At 45.7% G+C, this 12,286-nt stretch overlaps 2 protein-coding genes across 3 annotated transcripts in view; both read left to right on the plus strand.

The window, feature by feature from the left end:
- LOC137635327 (zinc finger protein 665-like) overlaps positions 1-10,059 on the plus strand; it is a 28,218-nt gene extending 18,159 nt beyond the window's left edge. For both annotated transcript variants that reach the window (XR_011042649.1, XR_011042650.1), the window contains one exon: positions 9,961-10,059. The gene's annotated coding sequence lies outside the window, so the exon portion shown is untranslated. The remainder of the gene's footprint in view (positions 1-9,960) is intronic.
- A 162-nt stretch (positions 10,060-10,221) lies between these two features.
- On the plus strand, positions 10,222-12,286 carry LOC137635332 (zinc finger protein 501-like). Its single transcript, XM_068367803.1, has one exon. It carries the CDS (start codon positions 10,326-10,328, stop codon positions 11,244-11,246), a length of 921 nt encoding a protein of 306 aa, XP_068223904.1. The 5' UTR covers positions 10,222-10,325; the 3' UTR covers positions 11,247-12,286.

The raw sequence follows: 12,286 nt of genomic DNA on the forward strand, positions 1-12,286 counted from the left end.
TCAGTCTCTCCACAGCTCCTCAGGTGTTCACCAGAGTGTTCACCCTGATTTCATCTTGGGCGCACAGGAACGGCATTCGTCTCCTTCGTTACCTGGACGATTGGCTGATCCTAGCAGACTCGGAGTCGACCCTTCTACGGCACCGAGACAGGCTTCTGGATCTTTGCCAGGATCTGGGGATCGTGGTAAACCTCGAGAAGTCCTCTCTGCAGCCGTCCCAACGACTGGTTTATCTAAGCATGCTAATAGACACCAATCTCCACAAAGCCTTTCCATCAGACGACCGGATAGCAAGGCTGAGGAGGGTGGCGGAACCTTTCCTCAAGCGAAAAGAACTCCCCGCCCAATCGTGGTTGCGTCTCTTAGGCCACCTATCCTCCCTGGCCCGTCTGGTTCCAAACAGCCGCCTCAGGATGAGATCCCTTCAATGGCGGCTCAAGTCCCGGTGGAATCAAGGATCCGATTCCCCGGACATTCTGATCCCAATGGGGTCTCTGGAACAGACGGACTTGCGGTGGTGGCTGGCCGACGAGAACCTGCGGAAGGGAGTGAGTCTTCTCGTCCTCCCCCCGGAATTGACTCTGTTTTCAGACGCGTCAAAAGAAGGGTGGGGGGCGCACGTTCTGAACCAGAGGGCCTCAGGCCTTTGGTCAGAATCAGAAAAGTGCCTACACATCAACCTGCTAGAATTGAAGGCCGTCTTTCTGGCTCTTCAGCAGTTCCAACGGTCCCTGGCGGGTCACTCCGTGGTGGTGATGAGCAACAACACCACGGTAGGGGCTTATATCAACAAGCAGGGAGGCACTTTTTCGCAACAGCTATCCCATCTTGCAGTAGAGACTCTGAGGTGGACCGAAACCCACTCGATAACACTATCAGCTCGCTTCATTCCTGGCAATAGGAATGTGCTCGCCGACAGTCTGAGCAGGGCTTCGCAGATAGTGAGTACCGAGTGGTCTTTGGATCCTCAGATAGCCAACAAAGTCCTGACTTTGTGGGGTTCCCCGACTGTGGACTTGTTCGCGACAGCCTTGAACTTCAAGCTGCCCCTGTACTGCTCACCAGTCCCGGACCCCAAGGCACTCTGGCAAGATGCTTTCCAGCAACGGTGGGACAACATCGACGTGTACGCCTTCCCACCGTTCTGTCTAATGAGAAGGGTGCTCAACAGGACCAGACTATCGGTCAACTGTTCCATGACTCTGGTAGCTCTGCTATGGCATCACACGGAATGGTTTCCGGACCTTCTGCAACTCCTGACGGAACTCCCAAGGGAGCTTCCTCCTCGACACGAGCTTCTCAGACAACCCCACTCCGGCGTCCCTCACAGGGCCGTAGCCTCTTTTGTGGTTGGTGTCGTGGAAGGGGTATCTCTCCACTCGATGCCACTATTCCAGCAATAGCGGACTTCCTCGTGTATCTGCGAAAAGAAATGCGCCTTTCTGTCTCGGCAGTGAAAGGCTATCGCTCAGCCTTAAGCTTGGCCTTCAGATTGAAGGGCGTGGATATTTCTTCATCGCTAGAACTCTCTTTACTCATATGTAGCTATGAGCTTACCTGCCCCCAGTCGGAAGTGAGACCCCCTCCTTGGAACGTGGTTCGAGTCCTCAGGTCTCTTAAGAGACCTCCCTTCGAGCCATTACGCCAGGCCTCCGATCGCCACCTGTCTTGGAAGACGGCTTTCCTACTCGCCTTGGCTTTGGCCAAGCGAGTTAGTGAACTTCATGGTCTCTCGTACGACATCGCCCATTCAAGGGGATGGGGGGAGGTAACGTTCAGGTTCGTCCCTGAGTTTGTGGCCAAGACTCAGAATCCTGGAGTGCCGGATCCTCGGTTCGACTCTTTCAGGATCGGGAGTCTCCGTTCTGTAACAAACGACCCAGACCAGCTGCTACTATGTCCAGTGAGGTGTCTGAGGCACTACTTGAAGGCAACGGCTGCAGTCCGTCCTCATGTGCGAGCTTTGTTTGTGAGCACAGGCAGGACAAAGAGGAGGGTCACCAGGAACACCATCTCAGCTTGGATTCGAAGGGTTGTCCACCATGCCCTGAATCCTGACCTTCCTCCGTCACGTCGCCCTCGGGCCCACTATGTCAGGGGTATTGCTACATCCCTGGCCTTCAAGAGAATCTTCTCTGTGACGCAGGTACTTCAAGCTGGGGTCTGGAAGCGTCAAACGACCTTCACAGCCCACTACCTGCAAGACGTGACCCACAGGAGCCTCGATACGTTTTCTATCGGTCCTGTGGTGGCTGCACAACAGCTGGTCTAACCTCAGGCTCCTTTTTGGACAAGTAGCAGTAGGTTGTGGGCGTTGTTACCCGGTCTTAGTCTGCGTGAATGAAAGAGTATGTCTGACCCTTACTTCTTTCTTCATTCTCCCCTCTCTTGGGGAAGCAGCATCCTGGTCCTCGCATAGCTGACCTCGACCTCTGCAGGTAATCCATGCTTCTTTGTGCTCCTAGTATTAAGCTTAATACTGTTGCGTCTCCCATACCCTGACGAGGTGGTATGGGGAACGTCCTATCCTAGAATTCCTATCTGAAGGTCTCAAGGTCAACTTCATAGGACGAGTCACACTCTCCTCCTCACACTACTTATGTAGGCCACTCGTTCCTAGCGATGCTAGGAACTTGTGAGGTACAGGGGCTCCCTCTCTCTAGTGCTGCTCACTGAGGGATCGAGCCCCCGGGCAAGCCGAAGTCAGTAAGGCTGGGGACTTTCCACCCTTCCTAAGGGGTAAGTCACCCTCTGTAAATAGCGTGGTTTGTATTTCGGTTACGGAACAAATGACAAATTCGAAGATAATTTGTATTTTTCCTAACCATACAAACCTTAGCTATTTACACATATGTGCCCGCCATCCCTGACCCCCAAGTCAAGTCCTACCTCTAAGTGAAGTGAAGCAAGTCACCGGTGTGTGGAGGGGGGAGGGGTAGCAAGCTACCCTTCCCCACCCCCCGCTAACTAGCGCGGGGGTAATTAACCCTCGTTAAAACTATTGGCTCGTCATTTCACCTGCGCTAATAGGTAAACCCCCCTCTGTAAATAGCTAAGGTTTGTATGGTTAGGAAAAATACAAATTATCTTCGAATTTGTCATTTTCCCTATGTATACAATCTTGGAGCTCTTAACACAACCTGGTCCCACCATCACCTTCCCCCAGGGAGTTCTGCCGCAATTGCACAGTGACTTTCAGTTACAAGTGGTGGTGTGAGCAGAGTGGTTGGTCCAACTCTCGCTCTCCCTTCGCTAAGTAGCTAAAAGTTTTACAGCTAGTTCCAGCTGTTGCCAAAATGCATCTCCAGTGTAAAGAGATCCAGGTTTGTATAGTTGGGAAAAATACAAATTATTTGCAAATTTGTCATATTAGCCTAATTATTACTATTAGAAGTGCCAAGGTGCGAAAGCAAATTGCCACTAGCCCAAGGGACCAAATAGTTGACAGTCAGGTGCAGTGAAGAAATAGAAAAGTAAAGAATAAACTATATAAGAGAAAAATGATATTATTTCAAGATAGATAACAATGTTGAATAAATAAGCATTATAAAAACCAGAAAATTAAACATCGTCAACAGAAAAACATTTGTATCAAGTTTGAACTTGTAAATATCTACTGATTCAGTTGCAGGGGCAGTAGTTGATTGGCTTGGTCACAGCCTAAATAAAGCTTAGAGAATAATATACAGCATTAAGCCTTTTGAAACAATGCTGGTGACATTGTCTCTTTTTGAAAGTAATACTGGATGATTCTACCTGCTTCTTGTACTGTAGTGAAGTTGTGAATGTAAGCGGGAAGGAAGATTTAAAGGCCAGTCTGCTCATATTGGAATATGAAGCCATGCAATTATTTACAAAGTACTATGGTACAGAGATAGCTGCATTTTGGTTGTTTGAATATAAGTATAGTAATAAGGTAGAAAAGTATTTTTTAAGATTTATGTGATTTTCTTGATGTGATCTCTTTTATGGTCTTAGTGACTAGTTTAGGTTTTATAATTTTCCATTGGATTGTCCTTGAGAGGAGAATCTTCATTAAAATATCTAAATATTTGGTTTCTCTTTCATTTCCACAATTGCTCTTCTCAAACATTTCAATCTGCATTGGTCTCTCTGGAGAGAGAGTTTCTCGTCAAATGATTTTACAGCATTCTTAGTACAGTACTGTATTCAGGTTTCACAAGAATGAAGTTAAGATTTAAAGATATTTTGCTGAGTAATATTCCAAGTCCCAGGGCTGGGTCTTGTGGGTAAAATCCATAACCCAATTTGTTTAGGAATAAATTCTACAGGTTTCAGTATTAATGTGAGTTAACGAAATTAGATATCTGATGTTATTAATTAAGTTTACAGTTTATTGATTGTATTTGTGGTACAGAGCAGTAATCATGTCCAGAGGCTGTCATGGTTTGTTTTTGGAAATGCAATTTGTTTGGACTCATAGCTCAACCTAATGTTAACTGTAATAAGTACAATCATTTGGGTCTAATTTCATGTCAAGTTAGTTGTCAGTGTTTGAATATGAAAAATAGAAGATTGAAGGATTAAAAGCAATATTTTTTTTTGTAACTTTCAAGAAATATTTGTTCTGTCTATACCTTCGCTGTTTATAGGGATATTACTTCCGGCGAGGCTGGAAGATGAGCCATAAGACTTTTAGTGAGGGATAATTACCTAAACCGCCAGTTAGCAGGAAGGTTGTGGGTAGCCGGCTATCCTGTTCACTCACACACTGGGCTGAGCATCTACTTTGCTTTTGGCTTGGTGGAGAACGGACATTGCTGCTCTCCTGCTCCATTGCCTTTTTGACTTGCCATTGAGTGATAGCTTTGAATTATTCTTTGTATGTGCCGTAACTGGAATACGAACCCACGCTATTCAATAGGGGTATTACTTTCAGTGAAGCTGAAATGACGAGCCATTAAGATTTAGTGAGGTTTAACTACCCATTCCACTAGTTAATGGGCTTGAGGGGGTAGCTTGCTACCGCTCCCTCTCACACACCGGTGATTTAATCTACTTTGCTTCTGGCTCGGATGGTAAACGTTGTTGCTGCTTTTCATCCTCACCAAGTTATATTTTGAACTGCCATTAGTGCTTTTTGTTTATGCTTTCTCTTTAATAGTGTGTGTTTGTGTTGACTTGTGCAACCATGCATACTTGCCCTTGACTTGAAGGCTAACCCTGCCGGACCTTCATGTCGGCCATGGGCACTAACTGCCACACCCTTTCTCCCACCTGCAGAGGTCAACGTTATGATTGTGGTAATAAGTGCAATGAGCGTCGGGAGTGGTCTGCTTCCCAGTGGGAAAGATTTTGGCGCGGGCGGAAGAAGTCAAAGTGGGATATTTCTCTTTCGAAGGTTCCTTTGTATGAAGGGAAAATAACACAAGATCTCTTCTTCTGCCTCCTGACCTTCTTTCGAAGCTCCTATTCGTTCGGGCTCTTCTGAGAGACCGTCGAGCAGTAATGTAGACTTTAATTTTAGCCAACCCTCGTCTTTGAGAGAAGGTGTTGCTTGCCCTAGCGAAGTGGTCCCACCTCTCCCCCCGGGTAAGGCCTTGTCTATGGGTTCTGTGTTACAGGTGTGGTCGTCCTTGCGGCTCCCGGGTCCGCAATGCGAGTGTGCAGCCGTTGTCGACTTCTGAGTTGGATCCTCTAATTCTTGTCGATGTTGTGGTGTCAGAGGCGTCTTCTGTGGCCGCTTTCGACGCCCCTGACCCTCTAGACTCTCCTGCTGTTGTTGACGACTACGTTTCCCCTCTTCTGTCCATCCTTCGAGGGAGAAACTAAGTCCAACGTCTGTCTCTCATATGTCTCATACGAGTGGTTCTCCCGTTGGGTGAGTTCTCTCATAGAGACTCCTCTTCGGAGGACTGCTGCTCAAGGTCAGCTTGCTAATCCCACGTCGCAGAGCTCGCCCTCTGCTTTGACTGAAAGGTTGCCCTTCACCATCATTGAAAAGGCTCTTCATCTTCGTCTTCACAGCCGTCACCCATAGAGGAGCTACCACTTCAGTGGTCTTCTGGCCCTCGACTTTCGCCCTTTCCTGGTCCTTCTCCTGACGACGCTGCGGCTAGTCCTCGGACTTTAGCCCTGGACTCTTCTGTGTATCGTGCGCGATCGCCATTGGTGGATGTTCGCCCTTCCAAAGGGCACATCCCTGTTCCAGTTCGACATTCCAGTCAACCTCCTTACCTGTCGTTACTGTTCCCATCTCCTGTACATCCTCGGATGTTCTACCTAAGTGTTCAGCGGAGCGCCAACTCTCTCCAGCTTGCCAGCTCCTTGCAGTGCACCTGTGCTCTCCAACAGCACGTCAGCGCCAGCCTGCACTCAAAACTCTTTCCAGAACGTCTTTCTCTCCACTGAGTCAGCGGTCTCCAGAACATTGACGTTCCCTTGACCACTAGCCTTCTCCTTCTCATCCTCAGCCCCCTCCAATAATGCAGCGATCTCCCGATTGCCAAGGCTCTCCAGCACAGCCCTGTCCTTCCAAAGAGTATTGTATGCCAGCTCGCCAGCAATCGCCAGTGCAACTCCACTCTCCAACTCAAGCTTGTTAGCACTCCCTGAGACATCAGTGCTTTCATGCGCAGCCTCGGTATCAGGCTCACCAACGCTCTCCTGCACGAAAGCGCTCTCTTGTACGTCACCCCACTCCCAAGCGCCAGTGGTCGACTGTGCAATAGTGCTCTCCTGTGCCAAAACACTCTCCACCTCACCAGCACCCTTCGGCTCGCTGGCACTCTCCCGCTTATCAGTACTCACCTGCGCCCCAGAGCTTTCCTACGAATTTACCGGAAACTACGCGCCAGCATCCTCCTTTGTTGCGTCGTACTGAGCGCCTGCGCGTTCTCTAGAAACCGCACCAGCATCATCCTGCTCAGCGTCTTACTGCACGCTATTCTTCTCATGTGTGCTCTCCGGCCCGCTAGCGCTCACTGTCCCACTTGCGCCATGGCCATGAGCAGGTTCTACAGGCTCCTAGGTTTTAAGGAACATCGAGTAGACGGCTCACCATCGCATAATTCCCCTCCCTGCAAACGCATTATAGCGCGACCGCCGAGGAAAGGAGGAGGGGTCTCCACAGAACGGTTCAGGATCCCGAAGCTGCCTTCCTCAACAGCAGAGACTGCTCTCAGGGAACTGTCGGTCCCTTTCCCTTCAGGGCCTTCAGGGGATCTGTCTGACAGTGCGTCAGTCAGTCAGGGCTATGGTCAGAGCATTGGTGCAAGCCTTCAAGCCAGCTCTGTCTGCCAGTTCTTCAGAGCATTTTACAGCTATAGCAGACCTACTGTAATGAACCACAGCTTCTTTTCCCCTGAAGAGGAAGAAGGTCTCAGATGTGGTTACTTCCCCTAGGGTAAGGCTGACTCCTATTAGGCTATCAAGGTCTTCTCGTGCATCTTCCACCGGACACAGTCTTACCTCACCTCTCCCGAGGGGGTAATACCAGGGAGGGGCTTCCTCTCTTCTACCTTCAGAGGAAGTTTCCACTCGCACGGAGAGTTCACCACCGTTGGAAGTCAGGAGGGACATGACAATGCAGCTTTCGATGCTTGAGCCCTTCCTCCTTCCACGAAAGGAACCGAAGGACTCCAAGACTCTTCCTAAGTCCTCTTCAAGAACCTCCAAGTCTACAGATGTAGCCTGTCACTCAAGGGATGTGCGCGACCCACTTGGAGAAGAGCTCTCGGGGGTGGAAAAAGGAGACTTCGCTGCAAGTCCAAGTCCAACGTCGGAAGGAGAGCAGAAAGAGTCGGACCATGCATTCTGACAGGTTCTGACTCTCATCAGGATTCTCAATGGGTTTATCAACTGAGAGAGTAAAGACACTGTGTCTTTTGCACCTAGAAGCCCTCAGAGACCAGTGCATCCTTGCCTTGGACTCAGGGCGTGAAGGGTGCCAGGGCTACGATCATCCTACAGCTCTCTGAGCTCTCCTCCTCGCAACGTTCCGGCTCTACCACCAAGCTTCTCCCACCTCCTGTCTGCAGCAGAGGAGCTATTCTGAGATCTTAGACGTGCCTCGTCCAACTCCTCTTCTTCCCATACAGGCTACTTTGTGGCTTGATGTTTGGTTAGGGACCTTGGAAATCCTGGTAAGAACTGAAGATTTCTCAAAGAAATGTATCAGGGTTCTCACCATTACTCCCACCTGTACCAGGCTTCTGGGAGTCTCCTGCTTGAGGTGGACTCTTTGCTTCCTCGCCTGTTCCGGCAACTAACCCTTTTAGTCCGCCAGAGACTGCAGACAGTGGACTAGGGGAGCAGTTCTTGGGTAACCCGGCCAAAGCCAGTAGGCCAGAAATGGCTGCGGTAGCTACAGCCGAGGCAGTTCCCCTCTCCTCAGCAGCATTTAGTTCCACTCTCCAGGCCGGCAAACGACAGTGCTAAACATCAGTCTAGCTGGTGGTAGTGGCTCTCAACAGTTCCTGCACAGGTAGTGGCACTCTACAAGAAGGGGCAGAGGCACACTCAAGGGTACTCTTCGGGACAGCAGATGGCAGTGTCACCCTCCAGGGCAGCAGACGGCAGTGTAATCCTTCAGGGCAGTAGACGGCAACATGCTTGGAACTTTCTTATGTCACAAGCTTGGAACTTTTTTTGAATACTTTGACCTTGACCGTAAAGGCTCTTTCTTGGTGTTAATTGCTAAGAAATTTGCATCATAAACCTAATGGCACTGTATTTTGAAAAAGAACTTTTATATTTTATATCTTATTTTTGGGTGTGTGGGTGTCCTAAAAAAAAAAAACGTACTTGTGTTTTTGTATTGATATAGGGGTGCCCAATTAGTGGGAGGGTTTTTTTTTTTCAAATAATTTTTCAGTCTTGTATTGTTTTTCAATTATTCCATGTCATAGCAATGAACTTTTGTTACTAAGTCGTCTTCCCTTCGTTCAAGTATCCCCAGTACATGAGGACAGAAGCCCACTTACAAGATGAGGAAGTCTTCAGGTGTACACCTCCTCCCTCTCTCTGATCTGGCCGTTTTATCAAGGCGAGAGAAACCAGTCGTCTTTCCATGGCCCTCATCACTCCCTTCTGGCCTCGGAAGGACTGGTTCCCAGACCTTTTTGATGTCCTAGTGAACCCTCCAGTTAGATTGCTAGAGACCAGATCTACTCAAACAGCCTCACTTTCATTGTCTTCATCAGGGGCTCCACATGCGTCTTCATGCTTGGAGCCTGTCAGGAGGTTCTCAAGGTAAAAAGTCATTTCATATAGCTAGCCTAAGCCATGTGATGCTCTACATGTCGAGTTTATCAAGTCAAATGGGCAGTTTTTTTTTACGCTGGTGCCAGATGAAAGTTCATTCTTCTTCCAGACTCTCTCAGCCTAAAATTGCAGAATTCCTGGTCCATCTTCACAGGGATGGAGGGTATCTGTCGGTCTTAAGAAGGCACTGGACAACACAAAGGCAACCAGAAAGAAAAAAATCTATGTTAGTAATGTTAATTTGCCATAACAGTAGAACCAAAGAAAAGGTAGAGGGAATGATATGGAAGAGTTTGTGGTAAATGTTCCTGTCTGTGCAAGATTACTATAAAGCCTTTTGCTGTTCATAATTCTGGAGGAAGGCTCAGAGGTGCATAGCAGTATTAGCAAGACAATTTTGATGGTGACTGGAGAGGAAGTAAAGTAAAGGAAATAAGACAATGGATGAAATGTCTTTGTCTTTTTCAAGAGCAAGGGGAAAACTATTTAAAGAATTAAACCAATAATGTCACAGGAGATGCTGTGGATTATAGAATCTACAGAGGATATGAGATTTTTAGATGCCTGAAATGTGTAACGAGAACAGATAGAACACAGATCAAAGTCTGTGGTTTGTATGTTTAGGAAAAATGAAAAGTACATAACTTTATGAATTTATTTTATTTTTTAGAAAACTCCATTAATTTTATTGATTTTTCCTCTTCTCCAACTGATTGTAGTTTTCTTTTCTTCCAGACTTTTCATCTCAAAGGAAGGAATCATCCACCTCTTGCTGCTAAAGCTTGTAAGCTACTGAAGGTATATGCAAGAGATGTAAGACTGGAAAAGAAAGGGTCATGTTGGAAGTTTTTGTTGTACAGTATGATGTCCAAGAATAGGAAGTTTAGTCTTAATTTTATCTTTGGAGTCTATTGAAAATAATATTAAGAGTTGTTTCATCTTGTGATAGGGAGAGGAGGATGAATTCTGAACCACCTTTTGAATTTTCAATGAAAAGTGAAATTGAAGATCTATTTTCACCTGCAGTCGATCCAGAAAATAATGATAGGTCTGGCAGTGTTGCTCTCTTTAATGATGGCGCTTTTTTCTTGGATCCAAAAATGGAAGTCAAAGTAGAGCCAGAAATATTTGATTCCAGCGAAAGCAACTTGAAAAATTCCTACGAGTACGATGCATCAGTGAGTGAAAACGGTTCATTAAGGTTTAAAGAGAATGTCGATGATGAGGAAAGTGGAGACACTTACTTAGGGACAGCTGTAAAAGAGGATAAAGGAAAAGAAAAAGGAAGACTTTCATGTGTAATCAGTGGAAGAGAATTATTACAGAAAGATGTTTTGAATCAAGAGGTGAATCAAATAAATGAGAAGCAGATAAAAAAAAGGATATTTGGTAATGTTAACTCCAATGCTCTAGCTAGAAAGCGATGCACATGCAGTGAATGTGGGAAAACGTTTTCTAATAAATATAATCTTGCAGTGCATTTAAGAAATCACATGGGAGAAAGGCCATACAAATGCAATGTCTGTAGCAAAACATTTATTACAAAAGCTCACTTCACTAAACATTCAAGAATTCACACGGGAGAGAAGCCATACAAATGTGATGTCTGTAACAAAACATTTAATACAAAATCATATCTCACTGTACATTTAAGAATTCACACGGGAGAGAAGCCATACAAGTGTGGTATTTGTAGCAAAACATTTATTACAAAACCAAAACTCACTACACATTCAAGATTTCACACGGGAGAGAGGCCATACAAATGTAATGTCTGTAGCAAAACATTTAATACAAAAGCTCATCTCATTATACATTTAAGAGTTCACACAGGAGAGAAGCCATACAAATGTAATATCTGTAGCAAAACATTTAGTACACAATATATTCTCACTAGACATTCAAGAATTCACACGGGAGAGAGGCCATACAAATGCAACGTCTGTAGCAAATTCTTTACTTCAAAAAAATATCTCACTAGACATAAGAAATCACATGAGAGATCTATTCCAGTGTCATGAATGTGGCAAAACATATAATTTAAAACAGAGACTCTATAAACATTTAAGAACTCACATGGAAGAAAAACCATTCATGTGCACGGACTGTGGTGAAGCATTTTGCTCTGAAGGTTTCCTCAAGAATCATCATAGAAGGAGGTGCTATAAAATCTGATATTGTGATCTGGAATAAAGGAGAAAAAACAGCAAAGATTATAGATGTGAGAGTTCTTACCCCTTCGCACGATTGCCCAGGCTGTTAGCTCTCAAAGTCGACGAGGTGACATGATGCCTCCAAACAGCTCATGCGAAGCACAGAGTAACACCTCAGGTCAGGCACTAGCCAGTTAGTTTTTTGGACTTGCACCCACCTAACGGTAAGTCTCCACGGTAAATATGGTAAGGGTTTGTATGTAGTGCAGTAATAAATGACAAATTTGGAAGAAATTTGCATTTTCCCTATGTATACAATCCTGGAGCTCTTAACACATACTGGTCCCGCCATCATCTTCCCCCAGGAAGTTCTGCCGCAATTGCACAGTGACTTTGTTACAAGTGGTGGTGTGAGCAGAGTGGTTGGTCCAACTCTCGCTCTCCCTTCGCTAAGTAGCTAAAAGTTTTACAGCTAGTTCCAGCTGTTGCCAAAATGCATCTCCAGTGTAAAGAGATCCAGGTTTATATAGTTAGGAAATATAGAAATTATTTGCAAATTTGTCATATTAGCCTAATTATTACTATTAGAAGCGCCAAGGTGCGAAAGCAAATTGCCACTATCCCAAGGGACCAAATAGTTGACAGTCTGGTGCAGTGAAGAAATAGAAATGTAAAGAATAAACTATATAAGAGAAAAATTATATTATTTCAAGATAGATAACTGTTGAATTAATAAGCATTATAAAAACCAGGAAATAAAACATCGTTAACAGAAAAACATTTGTACTAAGTTTGAACTTACTCATATTGGAATATGAAGCCACGCAATTATTTACAAAGTACTATGGTATGGAGATAGCTTCATTTTGGGGGTTTGAATATAATTATAGTAATAAGGTAGAAAAGTA

The sequence above is a fragment of the Palaemon carinicauda genome, unplaced genomic scaffold (genome assembly GCF_036898095.1).
Source record: "Palaemon carinicauda isolate YSFRI2023 unplaced genomic scaffold, ASM3689809v2 scaffold114, whole genome shotgun sequence".
In the NCBI taxonomy this organism is placed as follows: domain Eukaryota; kingdom Metazoa; phylum Arthropoda; class Malacostraca; order Decapoda; family Palaemonidae; genus Palaemon; species Palaemon carinicauda.

Coding starts and splice junctions, on each gene's coding strand:
- LOC137635332 (XM_068367803.1), top strand. CDS start 10,326: ATGGAAGTCAAAGTAGAGCCAGAAATATTTGATTCCAGCGAAAGCAAC.